We start from the raw sequence: 20,201 nt of genomic DNA on the forward strand, positions 1-20,201 counted from the left end.
AAGCATTTTGTGTCCTGCATGTCAGAACTATCAGCAGATTCATGCTGGAGGACCTGAGGGGCTACACTGGGTAATGCACCATGAGACTTGTATACTGGTGAAGTTCTTTAAAAACAAGTAAGATGATTTTAAATAGGGAAACTGACAGGCAGCCAGTTTAAAGACTACTACGGTGTAATGTGCTTTCTCCTTCGGGTCCTAGTAAGCAGTTTGACTGCCAAGTTCTGAATCACTTGTAGCAGATACTAGAATACATTGTATTGTATACAATACATTGTGTGATATAGAGAGATCAAATAGCATTACAGTAATCAGGCATACTAGATATAAAAGCATACCAGATATGAAAGCATATGAAAGTGTTTCTCTGCATCACTCAGAGAGAGAAAAGGTCATAATTTAGGAGCAATGCTCAGAAAAACTGCAAAAAAAAACAACAAGAAAAAAAACAAGACCTACATATCAGACTCTACAGGCCTCACTTGTTAATTTTTATATTTCACAACAGTGCAACTAGAAGAAGATGAAAAAAGTATGGTTTGTTTGGAAGGGTTGCCAGAAGAAATCATCTTCTCTCTAAAAAGAACATGGCATTACGACTAAGGTTTGCAAAGTTGCATCTGAACAAACTCCAAAACTTCTGGAACAATGTACTTTTGATAGACAAGACCAAAGTGGATATGCTCGGTCATAATGCACAGTCCCATGTTTGGCGAGACCCAAACACAGCATATCAGCACAAACACCTCACATCAACTGTCAAGCATATCAGCACAAACACCTCATACCAACTGTCAAGCACGGTGGTGGAGGTGTGATGATTTGGGGTTGTTTTGCAGCCACAGGATGTGGGCACCTTGCAGTCATTGAGTCAGCTATGAGCTCCTCTATGTAACAAAGTGCTCTAGAGTCAAATCTGAGACCACCTGTCTGACAGCTAAAGCTTGGCTGAAACTGGGTCATGAAAGCCATCTATTAATAAATGCCTGCAAACATCAAAGAACTGAAGTAATGTTGTAAAGATGAGTGGATTAATATTCCTTCATCGAAATGTGTGAGACTGATAAAGTCATATAGAAAACAGTTACTTCAAGCTTGTGCTGCTAAAAGGGATTCTACAAGCTATTGAGTCCTCTGAAAACTGGAAAACTTCACATGACTGTAAATGTTAAAAAGTAGCAGCTCTAAAATCGATCCCTGAGGCGCCCCACTGTTTTAATTTATACGTTTGAGCAACATTAATATATATTCTCACAAATAATTTTATACAAAGATCCATCATGAAAACAGAAAAACATTATTTGTCTTTATCCCTTTCTCCCATAGTTCTTGGTAATCAATTTTTTTTCCCATGTTCCAACTTCTGTTGGAAACTCTTTAAAGCACCAATACTGGTTGGAAATGACTCAAGATGAGTGTAGGTTTCTATGCTTTTCATGAGGTCATGAGTTTTTAAAATTTACCCATCAATTCACATCCTAAGAGCATGCTGCCTTGTCTCTGTCTTTTTCTTTCTTTACCTTAATATTGAACACAAGAAACCTCAAGAAAAAGCTAAGTTTAAAGTAGATAACACTGAATGAGACCATAGCCCACGTTTCCAGAGTCAGTAGTGGGTGTCTGCATGGCCCATTATCTGTAACATTTTGAAACCAGTGATTTGACATTTACACCCACTTTTTCATACATCTTCCAGTGTAGCCATTCAGAACGACTATAAACACATCTGAATTCTAACATGGTCAGACAGCATGACTTGAGTAATTATTACTAAGCCATTCCCTATTGTTACGTGATGAACAAAATGTTATAATAAGGTCACAGGTGGCACATAAGTGGTTTTCCTAAATTTCACCTACTAATGATATCACCTACTACCTACTAATGAAAATAAGAAGTGTCTGACTGATTCAGATTGTGAATCAAACTAAAATAGATGAAAGAGGCTTTGTAATGGCCTAGTCTTCCAGTTGGTCGGGGATTACCAAAATGGTTACAATTCATACTACAAAGAAGTAAATCCCTCCCTATACCAAAAATTAGGAAACCCATCCAGCATTTGACTAAAAAACATACATAACAAACGCCTGACAGAATTAGGATTAAGACTCAAAGGACATTGCAGGTGATATTGGAGCCAGTGGAGCTTACTGGATTGAGCACATGACCAATATCCCAAAAGGAAATTACTGGTGCCGTGGGTTCAATCCCAACATCGGATAAGAGGGAGACGCTTATTTAATGTCGTCAAGAGCTGAATATCATATTGATCTACAAATATCAATGCCTTGTTCCAGTAGCCAATACATGAAAACGTTGCATCATTACATACAGCATCACATCACATGTAACCAAAGAGCATGACCTTTGATTTCTAAAGCTCAGATCAATGTTACAAATAAATACGTAGCAACAAAGGGCATGTTGATCACAGAGCCCAGGGCTGTATGCTGTTATTGAACTGATCCCTGTGATTTGCAGACAGCTGTGTCCCATTACATGCCTCATACCAATAGTAAACATCGTGTTAGTTACCATATTATTCACAGAGTACGTTCATACATGTGTCTGTGCCTGTATGTTCATAGTAAGTAATGCAGTATTAAGTGCAAGACATCAAGAAATAGCAAAACTGAAATGTGCAGTAAGAAATTTGCACTTATTCCAAATGCAAGAAAATTATAATGCATATGCATGTGTCACAATCAGATGCATCCCTGTAAGGCATTTTAATTATAATCCATTGCTTTATAAGTGGGAATCCATCAAACATCTGATGTTTGAGTGTCTGCACAGGCTCCAGCACGTCAGTGGCCCATTTGTAAGGGTTTTATTGACTTAGTGCTTCTGCCCCAGGTCATTTTCAGTCAGGTGGAGTGCTGTTTTCTTCTCATTGAAAGACAATCACATTGAGATTCTGTTTGCTGTTTTACATGTCAGTGGAAGCCTTTTCAAAAGCTTCTCACTGCTTTTAGTCTGTGTGTCAAACTCTGCACTCCCCTGAGAAGAGTCTGATCGCTGCAGAGCTCCTACCCCCGCACTGCCTTCACCGCCTTCACCCTCTATTTGTATCTTACAAGTTAGCTGTCAAAAAGGGACCTAAATTTAAAATAAACAGGATCATTAATACTAATGGCCCATTTTTTTTAAATTTTGTATGGGGATTGCATCAGGCTGGCATCCTGTCTTCTCTCTGGGGTATGATAATTGCAGAGGGTTGGATAGAACAGTTGGAGGTCCCAGCCATCTGCTTCTTCACTGCAGCCTAAAGAAGACTGGTGATCAATAGTGGCAAGTAGCAGATGACACTTCCAATCGAACAAAGGGTATATTTTACATAACAGTACTGTTGTCCCACTAAAGAAAACAGGAAAACAAACAAAACTGTTTCTGATGTAACATTTTGTTTAAAGTTTCGGTTTACACTAAATCTGGAAGCAGGATTTGCATGCGGCATTACAGTGATCATGGACTGTTTAGTCTTGATTAGATAGCACACCAAAGGCCTATCTTTCAGTATTAAATGGTAAAATGGACTGAAGGGCTGATAGTCACCAAAAGTATTCTCACTTAGAAATAAGCATGAGCTATCTTTTCCAGTAACGATGTTAACTGGGAGATTGATTTTCTGGTTTCATAGAAACATCGTATAAACAAGCCTTAATGGAAAAATTCCCACTTTACAGCTGAGACGTTCTAGTTTTTAATGTTATTATATGATTGGCTGAGTCATTTCAGTCAGTTTGTCATTTGGTTTTGTGCTATAAGAATAATCTACTGAAAGATGCAGCCAATTTTCACTATTTTAAGTCTCACACATACTCACTATAACGACTGTATGTTTGTGTCTCTTCCTGAATGAATGGACCAATCTCGTTGAAACTTTGAATAGTGAGCATCAACACCTATATGGCGTATACAGATATTTTATAAAAATACTACAGTCCCATGTATTTGTACATTTGACAGTTCAATTGAGCACAGCATGGTCACCTTACAACCACGTGCATATTTCTAATTTATTGCCTGCATGCTACATTTGTTTAGTTGGTGCACATTCTTAGTTTGATGCGAATGTGCACAAACTACCACGATGCTTTCAAGCATCAAGTTATCAAAGTAAGCCACTATAAAAACTTAAAGTCTAGAGAATAGTGCTGCAGAGCAAACGACAACAATGTGAAGATAAGAAAATGAAGTCTGAATGATCATCATCATGTCAGGAAACAGTTTATGAAGCAACACATTGGGTATTAGTTAATCTTTAATAAAACACTATATATTGATGTGATATTAATATTTATATTGTTCAATATATGACATTTAAGAAAATTGCTATATTATTACAATCAGGATTGTTCTGGTAAATTTACCAGTATATGGATCTGAGCTAACATCAAAGCCCCGCATGTAGCACTGGGTGCTAGCTAGTATCTCTGAATGATTTTTACATTGTAAGAAAATGCATTTTACCTCATCTTAAAATGTAACTTCCAGTCTACCAAAGAAGACCTATGATATGACCTATATGACCTATGATCTCCTATATAATGGTTTTTATATAATAATATAATATTGACATAGCTGAAATCTTCCCTTTAGCTGTTGCCACAGCAGATTTCATCCCTAGCATCCTCCTGTGTTACACTAAACCTCAATATCGCTTCCTTCACTAAACCTGGCAACTCCATCTTCAACATCTTTTGTCCAACATATCCACTATCCCTCCTCTGCACATGCCCAAACCATCTCAACTTTGCCCCTCTAGCCTTTTGCCAAACTGCTTAGCCTGAGCTATCCCTATATCCTATCATTTCTAATCCAATTAAAATAAAAGTCTTAGCATCTTCACCTCCATCTCTCCAGACCATACATCATAGAAGACCTCAATACCATGTTGTAAACCTTACCCTTCACCCTTCTTGCTATCCTTCTGTCACAAATCACCATTGACAAAAACAAAAAACAAATATATGCTTAAACTGCAGTTAATATCACATTCAGTAATCATCAACAGTGGAGAGCAACTTGACCTTCAGGTTCATTTAAGAATGTATCTAGAACATTAGATCTTATTGAAATGCTACCAAAATGTGTGTGTAAGAGGAAAGCTACAAGAAGCATAAAGAGATCAAAATGAAAATGTGATCTAAAGAGACCACACAGATCCTCCATCTGCCTCCTCTAAAGCTCTCTTTGAGGGCCTCTAAAGGAAAATAGAAGCCTTTGAAGAAACAGGCCTCAAGCCTCAATGGGTTGTAAAAATATTTCCACTGTTGGGATTCTTGCCAGCAAGTGAAGCTGAGACAGGAGTGTGCCTGTGCAGAAGTGGTTCTTGTGGCAGGCTGAAAGTGGGAGGGCTTATCAAAGTTTTCGTACTGGTCACTGGTCGCTTCCTGTCTCCAAAAGTGCTCATTGTCTCAAAGGGCAAGATTGAAATAGACATTATGAGCAGCACATTATGATTTTTCTTCAAATGCTTGGTTCTGTTCACAATAACCAGCAAAAATGTGCTTCAGTTAGATTGGGATTCTTTTTACCTCCTTCTCAGGTTCATGAGCTAAACTTCCTCAGACTGCACTCCTGCTCTCATATGTAGATGGAGCCATCTATTTTGGGGCTCCATCAATCAATTGCATATTTTATCACAAAAGACTGTATTGTGTATCATGTCATATGTTATTAACAGCCCTAGGGAGTTAACAGTTACTAAAACCAAAACATGTAATCTAGAAAACAAGCAAACAAAATAGAAAAAGAAAACACTAATTTGCGTCCAGCGTCCAAGCCTTTGATTGTTGGGTCAGATTTTGGCAATCTTGGTCTACTTTTGTGTTTTTTTGTCCTTTTTAAAGAGTCTAATACTGTGCTGACTCACTAGAAATAACACTTTGTGACCCAGCTCCTTCTGACCTTTTCATGTCAGTCTGCAAAGTGTACGCACAGAAAAGTAGCTCACATTCACTTTGAGATGGCTTTTAATTTCCCACTTGCTTACATGTATTGCTAAAAGGTCATTTTTGTGTGTAGGCCATATTGATGTCAGTACTCACCTATGTTTATGTGATAATACACATTTATATCTTATGGAATCAGCTGATTCATTTTATTCTTATTAAGGGGGCGAGGATTTATATATTGTGTGTGTTTTTTTAACCCCACATTGAGTGTGTGTATGATTTTGGCACTGTATGTGGCCTGTTTTCCCATAGATAAAATACTGTCTGTCAGGAAGAGAAGGGGGGATCACTGGGCTTCCTGTCAACAAGAGGAAGCAGCCTGCACGTTTGGCTGTTAATGTCAGATGTTGGGGAACTTCATATCTGAACACGCACGGAGAGAGAATTTACATCATGCATTGTAGTTAATTATGGAGAAGTCACAAACACTGATGGAGTATTTGAGAAAAGCTTTATTTCATTAAACCAAAAACAACCTCACAGATTGTTTGAAGGGCTCTGTAGAGTGAGAATGAAAAGCAGGGGGAGAACAGATCAGAGCCAGAAATATTACACGTGAAGCAAGTCTGCTTTTGTTCTGGAAAAAATGCTTCTTTCATGTTTTATGGGGAAGTTTGAAGCTCTTTATAATAAAAAGACTATAGAGCAGATGAAAAAAAATTATATGCTGTATTTTCACCATATTTTCATCAATTTGAATTTATGTCCCTCAGGCTGATGAAATAGCTATTTGCTTCGTTCTCATCTTCTGAAATTAGACTGCACACAACAGCTTAATTTGTACCACATATGACAATAGACACGCAACAGTAAACCTAAAAGCACACTTATAGCCAGTATTGAATCCTTAATAAAGTGTTTTTGAGGTTCAACAACCTGAAACTCAACTACAAGTCTCAACTGAATATGTGCAGCTGTGATAAGCCACCAAGCAACACTTGGGAGGAATTTGTCATTTGCACTATTCTCAACATAACAGAGGTGCTGTCAAACAGTAATTCTAAACTCTAACCTCAAGACGACCTTTCCCAGCTTTTATTGTATATACACTATCCACTATAAGTGCATGCAGTTTAATTATAACCACTTCAGAAGTGCAGCTAAAAGTCTCTTAACAGTGTCCCCAGTCTGGCAGTTCAGTTTAAGACAAAAACAATAACTTTCTGATTCACATTTCGTTTTTTGTGGGGGCATTTTTGTTTTTATTGCAGTTCCATGACAGAAAGATACTGCATTTGTGCTTGTGGGAAACTGTTTGTAATTGTTTCCAGCGGCCTGTTAGTTTCCAGCATTCTCGTTTATTTTTTCACTCCTGTTATACTGTGAATAGTTGACGTCACCATGGTAGCTGATTGGTTTTTAGTTCCCCCCCAGAGTTGGGTGACAGACTTGCGAGAGAGGAAAGGAGGAGTGGGAATAAAAATAGACTGCACGCCTGCTTTGCATTGTGTATAAAGAGCAACTGCACCCAAAAGCATAGGTACACTGAAAACACACAATCTACTTTACAGTCCAACAGTGCCAACAGTGATGTTGCTTGTGCAAGGTCATAAAAGAATCCTTTTTTCTTAGATGTGTTCAGGTTCTAGTTCTTGTTCTTTCTGTGGATAGTTTAGGATTGTACTAACAATTGATGCTAGTCACATGTTAAAATAAGCTGACATGTCCACCCTTATGATGCACATCTTGCAAACAAAATGCAAGAAAGCATTTTAACTGTTCAAATAGAGTAGAAAAAGTATTTAACTATTAGTCCATTTACAAAAGTGTGCTTTGTCTGAAAACTGGGACAAAGGACATCGACATCACATCCAGTGAGACTTGGGTAAAAGTATGTCTCGAGTGTGTCTCCATAACCTCAAACCTCATAAGTGGTGGGAGTTGTAAGGGCTAGTCAAAAAGTTCCCCTTGGCTGCTGAAGCAGAGATAATTGGACCCAGGTTCAGCCAGAGTTTTGGTATTCTCAGCTCGAGCCAACTTTTGATCTTCACAACTTCTCCTAGCAGACAGCGTCTGTATGTGAGCAGAGTCGACTGACTACGTGACATGTTTAGACTTAATTTCTGCACGTGAGGATTTCTGATCCATTTCCATCAGGTGATTTTTTTTTTCCTTAGGTCTTACATATGTGGATTATCATGTTTAGGGTACACATATAGTGCCAAGTGATGAACAATATCTCCAGTGGCAAATGCATTGTTTATGCTTACAAGGGTTTAATTAATCTGTCTCAATGTGCAAAGTCAAAGATTAATCCTATTGACCTTATAAATAACTTAATTTACAATCTGATCCCATGAGAAAGTGGGGGGGTTTGAAGGCAGTGCCTTTTGTTTTTGGCCCCTGTTGTGTTGTAGGCTGTAAAATTAAAATCAGATCAATCATTTTACTTTGGCCACTGCTCAATATAATGATATAATACCAGCAAAACTATTAAAATTCCAATTTGTTTTAGTGTCTTAAGTGCCAGTTAACTCAACCTTAATGTAGCCTTTTAAGGACATTTGGAAAGGTTGTCTCAAACACACATAAAACTGCAACTAATATCTATTTAAATCAGCTTGAATTTTAGTCAGTCAAATTTACTCAGTGTGCTTAATATGCTTAATCAAATTGTGCAAATATACCTTGAATATCCTTATGCATGGTCCTTACAGTGGAAATAAGAAGAGTTCAAACAATGGATGTCTTTATACTTAGACTCAAAAACTTCAGGAAATTGAGAAAGAAAATAGTCACTCAGATTTAAAATTTCAACAAAGTGAAGTACAATCTGGAAGTCTGTGGAGAAATTCCCATGTTGTGTCTCTTGCAGCACATTTATATTCACACAGATTTTTTTTAGATGTATTTTTTACTTTTATAAAGATGCAAACACACAACATTACATGGATATGTAGATTCTACTGGTGCAGATCATAAACTGTGAAGTTTCAAAGATGTAACTTGACAAAGGTGCCCTTCATCGTATATGAGGAAGAAACTTCTTGACCTTAGTGTGGCTGGTTCTAGAGTGCTGATTGTTCTCAGCTGCTCTACCAATGAAAAATGCAGTGTCTCTGTCTTTGAGCATGCAGGACTCTTGTTATGGACTTAACCATTTTCTGCACATCCCTCACAGCAAGCAGTACTTCGTCTGTCATCCTTGTCCGCGTGAGTGTTGCTGTATGTAATATGTCTATCATCAGGTTGCAGGAAAGAAATTCAGCCTTTGGGATGACTTCCTCGTTGAGGGCAGAAGAAGTGGTCAGCAGGAAATGACCTTGGAGGATCTGTTCCAGTGTATCAGGGTATGGCCTTCTTATTTCTTTCAGCAAGGAAACACACTTTCTTCACAGCCGGTGCTGCTGAATACACACATGATTTTTTTTTATTAACCTTTCCAACCCTCTCCATTCCACACAACGCCCTTTGTATAACGGGACTTGCTATTTTACACTTACCTTCTCAGAGAAACAAAAATTAAAGTGAATAAACATTAGAGAATAAAAATCTTCTTGCTGTTGAAATTTGTAGTGGGTTAAAGGCTGGCTTTGACAAGTAAACAGGTAATTGCTCCTTTTATTAGTAAAACATTACTTTTGAAAATAAGATCTAAAAATTCATGCAGTGAACAGTTTAACTGAAAAGCTTGTCATAATTGTTGCATTTTCCTGTTTCTGCACTGTTTTTGTCACAGTTTTTGTACCTTTTCAGTCCTCTCAGCAGTTCAGAATAGAGCTGTGCTTTGGTTAAGGGCAACCTTGACACTGTTGTACTTTAACCGCGGTCTGGGTTGTCTGGGTTGTCCATCTTATCACCAGTAACAAAAGACAAGAGCAGCACGTGATACTGAATTCAGTCCTCTACTGTGAGGAATGGCAAGTCATTAAATTTCCGGATGTCACTTCCATCCCAGATAGAGTGGTACAGCTGACTGTTGACCTGAATGTCGTATCCTAGAATGCAGTGATGGAAAACCCATCCTTAACATCCCATTGTAACTCTGATTTTAACCAACATGCAAACTCTTCCTGTTTTTAGTGCGATCTTTATTACTTTTCTACACTGTACATTTGATCTCTGAGTCATTGTCTTCATCATACATATGAGATATGTTTGTTTCAACCAGAACATCTGAGCACAGCACACACAGCCTATTTGTTAGGAGCTTGCAATCTTGCTCTGAACAGACATTTGGTTTATTGATGGTGTTGGATTTTATTTTTCTGAGCAAGCAAAGGGAAAATAAATTGGCACGTCTTCTTACTGCTCCAGTTTTTTTTTTAACCTTTTAACCATTGGGTTTCCTTAGTTTGCTTGTGGAGTTTCCTGAACTGCTGCAGACTTTCAGCTCTGCAGACTGGTGTCCTTGCAGAAGGACATCAGTCTTTGTTTTCTGCGTGCACTCTATCTGTGTTTACTGTCATGGCTTATTGTGCTTATTATACTTTACTACAGATTTAATCTTGACTATTTGTCTTTGTGCAGGAAAAGTGCAACTTGAATGTCTGCAGTCTTTTCTATGGGAATTCTGTCTTATTCAATGGACACAAAGAGAGGCTGAAGAAGAGGTATGTCTTAAAACATAGATACAGTACAAACTGCCCATCACTACCTTTACGTGACCTTTACTGCACATATAAACAGTCACAATAAGCAACAGTCTCCTGTTTGTTTAGAGGGTAATGAGGTGTTTCCTCCTAGCCGGTGTGGAGAGAGCATGTTGACACACTAACACGCATCACTAAACACAGATGACTGAAACTCCTCCTCGGGTTTCCTCCTGTTTGTTGAGGAAAGACGTTAAAGAATAAAATTAGCGTGACATTCTTTTTCTGCATTTTAGAAGAAGCTATGGTGTTTGACTCATTCAATGCTGCAGCAAATTAAAGGCATGTTTCATTAGCTCCAGGGTGTTTGAAATAAATCAGATGACTCGTGCTGCAAACTCTCCTTATCAGTTAAATAAGGACCCTGCAGGATTTTTCGATTCCTTGAAGAAAGTAGGAGGGAAATGTAATAAATCACTTTTCACCTCCAAACTTTACAGGCCATGGCTCACTGGGTAAACTGAAATATTCGATTATTAGTCCAGTCTGCTAAAATAATGTTGTGAGTACTTGAAGCTCAAGTCTCTGGGGAGCTGGTGTTGTTGTTATGATTAGGTTAACCTACAGGGGAGGGCAAGGTGCAGACTGCAGGCCATGTGGACAGCAGACCATACAAGATAAATGTCCTCTGGAGTATTCACTTCCTGTGCAGTCACCCTGTCCAGAGCTTCCTATGTTGGACCAGTGAAAAGGGAACATAAAAACTTGGACAATGCATTTGTTATTGGGGTTAATGTTCTTTTATCTGCTAGTTATTAGTTATGTTTAAGATTTTCCATGCAATGTAAAGCTATGTGGGGATATATACTACAAAAGAGGTATTAGTAGAAGCAGCTGATTAATAGTGAGAATATACACACACAAAATTTGATTTCCACATTTTTATTAAGAATAGCTTATGAAGTTTTGTTTTGTTTGTTTGTTTGTTTTTTTGCAGAGTGTCTGATGTAGTGAAGGAGGTAACAAAGGAAGACATCCCTCCACATAAGAAGATGCTGGAATTAATCCCGTCATTTTCTGAAGACGAGGACTGTGAGTCAGTCCCAACGATCAGATACCTTTACTTGTGATACCATCGGCGCAGTTTCAGTGAATATAAGTTGCATGGATCTGCTGCTGTGTAACAAGGGCAATTCTCAGGACCTAGCATTTAAAAATGAACAGATTTTATTACCTGAGCTTGATATTTGAATGATTTTCTTCTACGTTTTTATTCCTCGTGTTTTTAAATTATTGAAATGGCATGATTTTTGTTAGACTGCATTCTTTGTTGTGTTAATGAACTATGTTTAAAAAAGAATGATATATCGATTTATAAATCATTATACGGAAAATGAGGAATCTTGGCAAACTGCACTCTTTTACCTAAAGTTTTGAGAAGTTGTGAAGTTGCAAAGACATACATGATAGATCTCCCACTACTGGGCCAGTGTTAGTAATTAGGCTTAAGTTAAGGTCATGCTGTGCACAGCGTTTATGGATATGGAAGATATACTGCCATATGTTCAGAGTAGAGAAGCCAAAGTCATTTAGCAGGATTTCATCTGTCCTCAGCGTGCTTCTGTACATTCCCCGCCCCTTTCTGCAGCCTCAATGTTTCACTCCACACCCTCGCATTAACAGGCTGACATTATTAGCACGCTCTTGATGCTCTTGTCTGAATTTGATTTATATAAAGTGAATCAGCTCTGTAATCTTCTCTGCAACTACTCAATATATGTCTTCAACTTTACCTTGTAATTTGCATGATGATACAATCGCGATTACATTCAGTTGGAACAATAAAATGCCTCTTTGAGGAACAAGTTATTTCTGTGTATTTCATGAACAGACTTCAGTTCCCCAACCATCATTTAAAATGTTCTTTCTCTGCTGGTATTGTGCATGCAGTACTGTGCAAGTCTCTTGAGCCACCTCGCATTTCTTTATATATATGTTGTTTCCGAGGAGCCAGATGTTGATGATTTTCAAAGTTGTCTTGAGTAATAGTTCTTCAGGCTTTCTGAAGAGTTTTTACTTGGACATTGGATGCCTTTTAATCATTTTTAATTCTGTCCTTAACTGTTTTAATCCACATTACACTAATGTATGACCTATTTCAGCATAGAAAAGGCACCTAACTCAATGGATAAACTAGTGTAGTGCCTACATATAACTGACAACTTAGCAAAGAAACAATTTCAATTGTATCTTTAGGCACTTTAGATACTAGCAGATTGTTGCAAACACAAAAACATTGTTGGTGTTTTTGAATCTATGAAAAAATGCCAATGATGACAATCATTTGTGAAATAGTATTTTTGCCCCAGCAAGAAGGTTCCTGAAGAGCTATTAGCTGAAAACTTGGCATATCTCTGCATGATGTGCAGTGTGGGCATCAATGAAAATTGGACAAGTGGAGGACAAAAGAAGTGACAGACGTACGAAAACTATCTACAGCAGATGAACAACATCTGAAAGTCCAGCAATAACTTGACACAATACCTGAGACATGTCTGGCTCTTCAGTTGATCTACCTTCTGTTTGCTGTGAAGAAGCCTTCTTAAGAAAGGGAAACAGGCAGAAAATGCTAAGGTATGCTAAATTACACAAGAACTGAACTTATAGTTACTGGAAACAGGTATTATGAACTGTCATGGTTTGGGACTGGATTTCAGAGAGTGGTCAAACGTGATGGAATTATGAACCCAGAGATGTATCTTCAGAAGTTGATCCACCATGCAATACCGTCTGAAAAGCATCTGATTGGCAATAGCTTCATTTTTTTTTTACCATGAGAGTGATGCCAAACACACTGCCAGAGTAGTAAAAGCATACCTGGATAGAAACACTCATAATCCAGCAGTCACGAACCTGCCTCTCCACAGTTGCCTTATATAATGTATTTCCATATGTTTCAATAAACTGGATCTAGTTTAGGCTTTCCTAGGAAAACATAAAGAAATGGGAGTGGCTCAAGACTTTTGAACTATACTGCGCAAGTTTTGATGCACACCACTCTTTTTTGAAGCTGGTACAAACTCTGTGCCCTTTACGCAGCTCCTAAACCTTGTTTTGTATTTGTTTTCTGTTTGTTTTTAACTAACTGGTGTGATACAATAATTATATCAACGCATTTCAGTCATTTTATGTCTGTTAAAAGTTGACACAAAATACTACTGTGATGATGAAGCTTTAAGATGATTAAAATTATTTGAATGCAAAACATTGATTGGTTTTTGTACATTTTTAATATTCTTGTAGCATTTAGCACTGCTCAGACAAACAGGGACAGACAAATTTGCATTAAATAATAATACTAATAATAAAAATAATAATAATTAGCTTTTAGTCCAAAAATATAAACACTGAAAAAATAAGTTCTTTTGAAACGGGTGTCTGTAGGTACAGTCTTCAGATGTAGCCAATGATGTCATTGCATATGATGGGTTGCCGGCTCCCTGTCTTCATGAGAGCGGTGAACTGGTAAAAATCAGTGTCCAGTGTATGTAGACCTGTGTGGGACTGGTGAAAGAAAGGTTTGAGTCCTTGGAGTCCCACGGGACAGGACATTCGTTTAGAAGCCTCTGCAGCCCTGCAGCCCTTGGTGGAGTCTCCTGGCCTCTGCCTCATCTCCACACCTTTGGACACCCCTGCAAGTTTTCGGCGCATGTTAACCAGAATGTCTTTGGCAAGGCGTCGGCCTGCATTGGGTTTTTGTTCTGCTGGCTCAGGGAGCTCCGGTAGGTCCATCCAATTCTTTATTAGGTCAGCAAAACTGTTGTCACCCAGAACCAAGGGCTGTCTGTTCCTGCTGCGACTCAGCAGCAACGTCGTCCAGTCCTGTTGCTCACTGGCCTCGAATGATGTCCAGCGCTCCAGACAGGCGTCTGATGTTGATTTGGGTCGGACACGACCAGAAGGTCCTCTGTTTGTGCGGAGACAGGCAGAAGAAGACACTCGTATGTTTCTGGTCCTCCTCAGCACCACGCCTTCATCAGGCCAAGAAGCTTCAGAGTAACCTGAGTCAAAGTCCACACTCTTCTCACTGCCGGGAGAGCCCTGTTTCAGCCTTTCGTGCTCCTGTTGCTCTTCCTCCTCTTCCAGTGGGCTGGCCAGGCAGCAGGCAGAGTCATAGGTGCTGGCTTCACTGGCATCAGAAGCACGCAGTCGAGTGAGTCGCTCTTGCTGTGCCCTCTGTTTGTAGAGCCGAGTGACAGCGAAAGACTGAACACATGGTTCGCTAAGTGGCCTCGGCCTGCTTATCTGCTTCAAGTCCTGCAGGGATCTCCGCATGTACTGCATGTGGTCCCGGAGGCAGTCAGAAGAATCTCCTAAACACAGCTGCACAACAGGAGAGGCAGACAAACAGTTAGTGGTGCAAGGAGAATTTTAAAAAGTCTATTCAAAATTGACATGTCCACCAAAACTACTTAAGTAAAGACAAGCTATGTTCATTCGTTGCAACAGACAAGAGAGCTCCTAGGCCGCCTTCCAACATATCCCATCATCCCCTGGCCAGCCTAGCTAAATCTTGAACAGTTCAGTGTGTTATTTCCAGAACTCGGCCAGTAAGATTTTTACCAGCTGAGATCACTGCGCTCTCTGGCCATATAACAACTCAAGCATTCCTGAAAAACCTCAGCTTTATGGAGACCACTCCATGCAATATGAGTCCAGAAAATGAATTAAAAGCACAGGATGCACATTTCATACTGGGGAAAACTCTCCCTGCCTCCTAAATTTAGAGGGGAAGTTGAACAAAGTAGAGCTTAGTCTGGAGTGGAGTGTGAAGGCTCACATATCCTCTCTGGATTCCCCTAGTTCACAGGATGTGGACTGGCATGTATTATAAAACAGGAAGTGACAGCAACATTTTGGAATTGCACAAAGATCATGTGCTCAATGTTAATTAAACCATCTTCCAGTAGGCAGTATAATTATATTGATGAAAAAATCCTTTAAATTTTAATCTGCACTTTGATCATTACAAAAATGAAGAAAAAACTACAATTTACTAAGTCTTCCTGGGTCAGGAAGTTGCAAAAATGCCTCTAATCTAATCCGTAGTGCTATTGTTTAGCTTTCAAGTTCTTACAATATTTGGCTTGCTGAGCTTCTAACTCCTGCCACTGTTTGTCTTGGAGTGCTAAAGGTACCACAATGCCATGATGTTATCACAGCTGTGGGTGCTGAAGCATTTGGCCCCTGGGGGAGACTTCATCTGACATGCAGAGACATCTACTGTGAGATTCTGTGGTCAGTCTGCCACTTTTAAAATGCCCTGTTCTTCTTGGCTGCTTTCACACAATGGGCTAGAAGTGATTCACCCAGCTGTGTGCTTTTGGCAAAGGCAGTCTGGTTTGAATTAACAGTGACTTAGTGGATTAAAGCACTATAAAGAGAAGTTGGTCAAGGAATAAAATAGAAAACAAAACAGAAAATAAATACCAAAAAACTAGAAGAAGCCAGTGCCTTAAGAAAGCTTCACATAGTGGGTTTACTAAGGGGTGTGGGCATTTGCACTCTTAATGAAACTAATGCAGCACCGAAAATACAAGAAAACTAAAGAAAAAATAAACTTACCATTGCTTGTGAGAAAGTGAAGTTCAAACCCCGTGTTTTTTTCTGCAAAAGAAAAGACAGTAGTGGATTAAGTTGTGAGCGTGTGGCAACTACCACCCTTCCTAAAAACACAGCGGTTTATTATTACCAATACTCACCTCTGTATGTGGCTCGAAATGAATCGCAGCACAATCAACAACAACTCCTCAGATGAACAGCTGATCGGAGGTATATTCGCTCTTTGTGGGTCCTCTCTCCTCTGAACCAAATGAAGCTCCGTCAGCGGACTTTGTCGATGCTGAGCTTTTTGTTGCAGCAAATCAGCACAGCCCATTACAAAACCAGCCAATAGTGAGTCGCCTGAAATAAGATGCCCCCTGGAGTCATTTCAGTAGTTCCCGCTGTGCGTTTCACACCACACTGTTGGGACTCCACATCTGGAGCTCTTTAAATTAGACACCTGAGAATACTCAAGTCGTCGAATTGCTGTTTTGAATTTTTTGAGCACTATACATTTCCAGCAGAGTTATTATAGTTTCCTATTTTCCAATTAGTTTATACTTTTTTTTAAATTTCATTTTGACTGTTTTTGTATCCGTTTAGTTTCCAGGGTAGTGCTGCTGGTGTCGGTTTAGTTGTTATTGTTTGGAAATGTTTTTGCTCTTTTCAGTGTTAATATTAGTCTTTTATTGTATGGAGGAAATATGCCAGAGACCAGATTTAGGAAAATTAGTATTAGCAACAAAAAATAACTTTTTGAAAGCAGTTGACTTTCAGTCTTATAGACAAGTTTCAATAAACATGCCCGTTAAATACTCATGAGCTAAGTTATGATACAGTTTATTAGATTAACAAATACTAAAACTAAGGATATTACCTCTATATTTCTCCCCCAACTTTACAAATAATTTCAGATAGTTTAAACCTTTACTAAAAGTCTTTTTTTTTTTTTTTAGTTAACTAACATGTTTTTTTCTACGTGTAGTTTTAGTTATTAGTTTACTTTTAGTTAACTGCAATGGCTTTTATTTCAAGTACCGAAAATTGTAGAGACGTTTTTTAGTTCACTCCAGAATCGTGCAGGCTACTAAAGGCCGCTACTGCAAAGCCGTTCAGGAAAACAGCTGTGCCCAAAGTCCCAGGTATGTATTGATAGAATTAAATCTACATGTCGCCACCTTGTGGATCTTTTCCACAAAGCTTTTTCAGCAATGCGTATTCACTATTCTATTCTAATGGTCCTTTTGAAACGCAAAATATTTTCTGGCACGACTACCGCACGTCCTTATCTCAACTCTTTATATGCTGACAACACTCTGTATTGTAATTAAGCAAAGTTTAGGTTGCAGTCGCACTCATTTCTTTGCTTTAAGTACCTATTACATGCTCAGTTGCAAGAACTAACGTGTAAAGGATGTATTAAAATAAAATAAAACAAGTTTGGCTTATAGCTGCAGTTTGTCCGAATGGTATTTACATAGTAAAGTTGCTCAATTCATTCTCTTTAGTGTCCTTCTGCTAGTGAACTGGTGAAGAAACAAAATAAAGTATTCTAAATTTTCTTTTAACACATCACACAGCAGAATAAAAGATCATGTGACCAAACCTTTATTTACGTTTAACAAGTGAATGACTTTAATCTTAACAAACAACTATCATCCATTTGTCTTGGTATTGTGGTGCATCCTAAATGACGGATTATGTGAACTGAAGTGGAGTAAAAATAGCCCTAGTTCACACTATGAAGATAGCATGTCTCTAAAGAACAAGTGTAAACAGATATCAAGGCACAAACATATGTAAAAAGACTTGGATTGAAATGAAAAGTACAGAACGATCCATGTTAGGAACAGACATAACCACTTAAAAATCTTGCAGATATCTTAAAAGTGACACATAACCATTTATGTTTTGTTTCTTTTAAGAAGTTACTTAAGGAATGTTAATCAGTTTGTGGGGAATACAGGCTAATCTATGGACAAGTCATGCAGAACAATGCACTATAGTACAAGAGTGAATATTGATTCTGTGTAAACATTGTACAAAAACATTTTCCCTTCATCCATTTTCATTCTCCATGCTTGTTGTTTTTCTTCTAAAAAATAACTTCTGTTTACAGTCAAAAGGTTCATAAAATGCCAGTTAACATAAGTTAATAGAATTTTTATAAAAAAAGGTTCATTTGACTTTATCCTCTTATTAAAATTCAAAAGTAAAAGGCAAAGTAAAATGTAAACCTAAAAGGAAAACACAATAAGAGATCCAAATATAAAAGAACGCTGAATAAGTCAAATAAATACCAAGAGGTTCCCCAACTGGTCCACGAAAATGGAAAACATGTTTTTTTTCCCAGTGTTTTGATTTAGTCATTTGGTATAATGAGATGGCAGGTCTTAATTGTGTCAAACTTTACTCTTACAACAATTATTTATTGAAGGCCAGTTGGCCAACATACAGTTACACAGTTTCCAAATGCAATTAAAAAAGCAGATCTTTTCATGTAAGTGCCTTAATTGTTATTTGATTGTTTTTGTCAAATTACAAGGTTCTCGGTCATATATGTGTACAGGTAACCCCTGATAAGGAGCAGTAAGCTATACAGTATATAAAAACAATAACAACAGATCAGACAGATAACGTGATGGTTGCAAAACAGTGATTGTTAAAGTTCTTTCAGGTTCCCCCTCTAGGAATCAGTTCTCTTATGGTTTTCATTATGAAAAGCAGTAATCATTCATGGCTATTGCAGTCACTCATGCAGTCTGTGTGCCTCGGGTTTTGTCCTGCATGAAAAGACAAACAAGTATACATTCTTTAGACAAGTAAATGTACATAATATAAAATGCAGAAAAAGGAGCTCTTGTTTCACGTTTGACTGTCTGATTTCTAGTGTTGATTGCAAATTTGATCTTTAGTGAAAAAAATTGCACAGATCTTGAGAAGTTAAAAAAATGCAATGTAAAAAAGTAATTTCACTCAATTTGAATCACATTCAAAACGATGATTTTTACAGGAATAAGTCACTATACAAATTCATGCTGAAAAACTCAAAGTTCCCAAGTTCCGTCTTCCCTTTAATTAATGAAATTAATTTTGTATCACAGCAATGACATTTGTCTTACTGTGGATAATCCACTGTTTACTATTGCTGAACAACAAGACAACCCACCTGATGAGCTCAAGCTAAATGATTTTTGCCAGCTTTTCTTGCACATTACTTAAGCGATGAAGCATTAAATTAAAATGTTGCCAATTTATTTCTTCACAGTGATAGATTATTACAGCTCTAGACTGAATATTGAGTTGTGCCAGTATAGACAATAAATAGCTGATGAGATCATTAATAGGCCACCTAAATGACAACCCAAATGAAAATACGAAGAATAACAGCCCATGATTAGGCTTTACGGTAACATTTCTACCCGCTCTGAAGCTTACCTTCAGAAAAGACCACAGTCTTTTAGGTTGTTCTTAATAATAACGTCAGTGACAGCATCGAAGACAAACTGCACGTTCTTGGTGTCAGTGGCACAGGTGAAGTGGGTGTAGATCTCCTTGGTGTCCTTTTTCTTGTTCAGGTCCTCAAACTTGGTCTGGATATAGCTGGCAGCCTCATCAAACTTGTTGGCGCCTGTAAAAAATGATTTAGGAGACAAGAAAGCAGTTTATTATCAAGTTGAACTTTCTGCAGAGAATGATTACTGTGATCTCAGATGCAGTATCACTCCTGATGCTCCACTGTGTACCTGCGTACTCGGGGAAGCAGATGGTAAGAGGGCTGCGGGTAATCTTCTCCTCAAAAAGATCCTTCTTGTTGAGGAAGAGGATGATGGAGGTTTCGGTGAACCATTTGTTGTTGCAGATGGAGTCAAAAAGCTTCATGCTCTCATGCATTCGGTTCTAAAGAGAATCAAAACTGGTCATGGCTCATGACTTTCACTACAGTTCATCAGCGCTGCCACCAGGGGACAATGTTCTTCTATATTATAAAAGTGAGGACAAATATTGCAGGTACTTCACAGAATCTCTTGGCCAAATGTCTCCTGAGCACTTTCTTTAAGCAATTGAAAAAATTGGGGTTAAATAGTTCATGTGCTACAACTTG

The 20,201-nt window shown here is 38.2% G+C and overlaps 3 protein-coding genes across 4 annotated transcripts in view; 1 reads left to right on the forward strand and 2 right to left on the reverse strand.

Moving 5' to 3' along the window:
* uba7 (ubiquitin-like modifier activating enzyme 7) overlaps positions 1-12,361 on the forward strand; it is a 32,438-nt gene extending 20,077 nt beyond the window's left edge. The window contains exons 22-24 of the mRNA XM_031757635.2: positions 9,149-9,250; positions 10,431-10,513; positions 11,490-12,361. Coding sequence (XP_031613495.1) covers positions 9,149-9,250; positions 10,431-10,513; positions 11,490-11,622 — 318 coding nt within the window. The 3' untranslated portion in view covers positions 11,623-12,361. The remainder of the gene's footprint in view (positions 1-9,148; positions 9,251-10,430; positions 10,514-11,489) is intronic.
* Positions 12,362-13,763: 1,402 nt separating this feature from the next.
* inka1b (inka box actin regulator 1b) lies at positions 13,764-16,685 on the reverse strand. The gene is made up of 3 exons (XM_031757589.2): positions 16,255-16,685; positions 16,118-16,159; positions 13,764-14,875 (listed from the first exon to the last, which is right to left on the reverse strand). Exons 2-3 carry the CDS (start codon positions 16,118-16,120, stop codon positions 13,946-13,948), a joined length of 933 nt encoding a protein of 310 aa, XP_031613449.1. The 5' UTR covers positions 16,121-16,159; positions 16,255-16,685; the 3' UTR covers positions 13,764-13,945.
* A 1,003-nt stretch (positions 16,686-17,688) lies between these two features.
* gnai2b (guanine nucleotide binding protein (G protein), alpha inhibiting activity polypeptide 2b) overlaps positions 17,689-20,201 on the reverse strand; it is a 47,602-nt gene continuing 45,089 nt past the window's right edge. For both annotated transcript variants that reach the window (XM_031757584.2, XM_031757583.2), the window contains 3 exons: positions 19,843-19,996; positions 19,535-19,727; positions 17,689-18,879 (listed from right to left, as the gene is read on the reverse strand). In XM_031757584.2, the coding sequence (XP_031613444.1) occupies positions 19,537-19,727; positions 19,843-19,996 (345 nt within the window). In that variant the 3' untranslated portion in view covers positions 17,689-18,879; positions 19,535-19,536. The remainder of the gene's footprint in view (positions 18,880-19,534; positions 19,728-19,842; positions 19,997-20,201) is intronic.

The sequence above is a fragment of the Oreochromis aureus genome, linkage group 5 (assembly GCF_013358895.1).
Source record: "Oreochromis aureus strain Israel breed Guangdong linkage group 5, ZZ_aureus, whole genome shotgun sequence".
Lineage (NCBI taxonomy): Eukaryota > Metazoa > Chordata > Actinopteri > Cichliformes > Cichlidae > Oreochromis > Oreochromis aureus.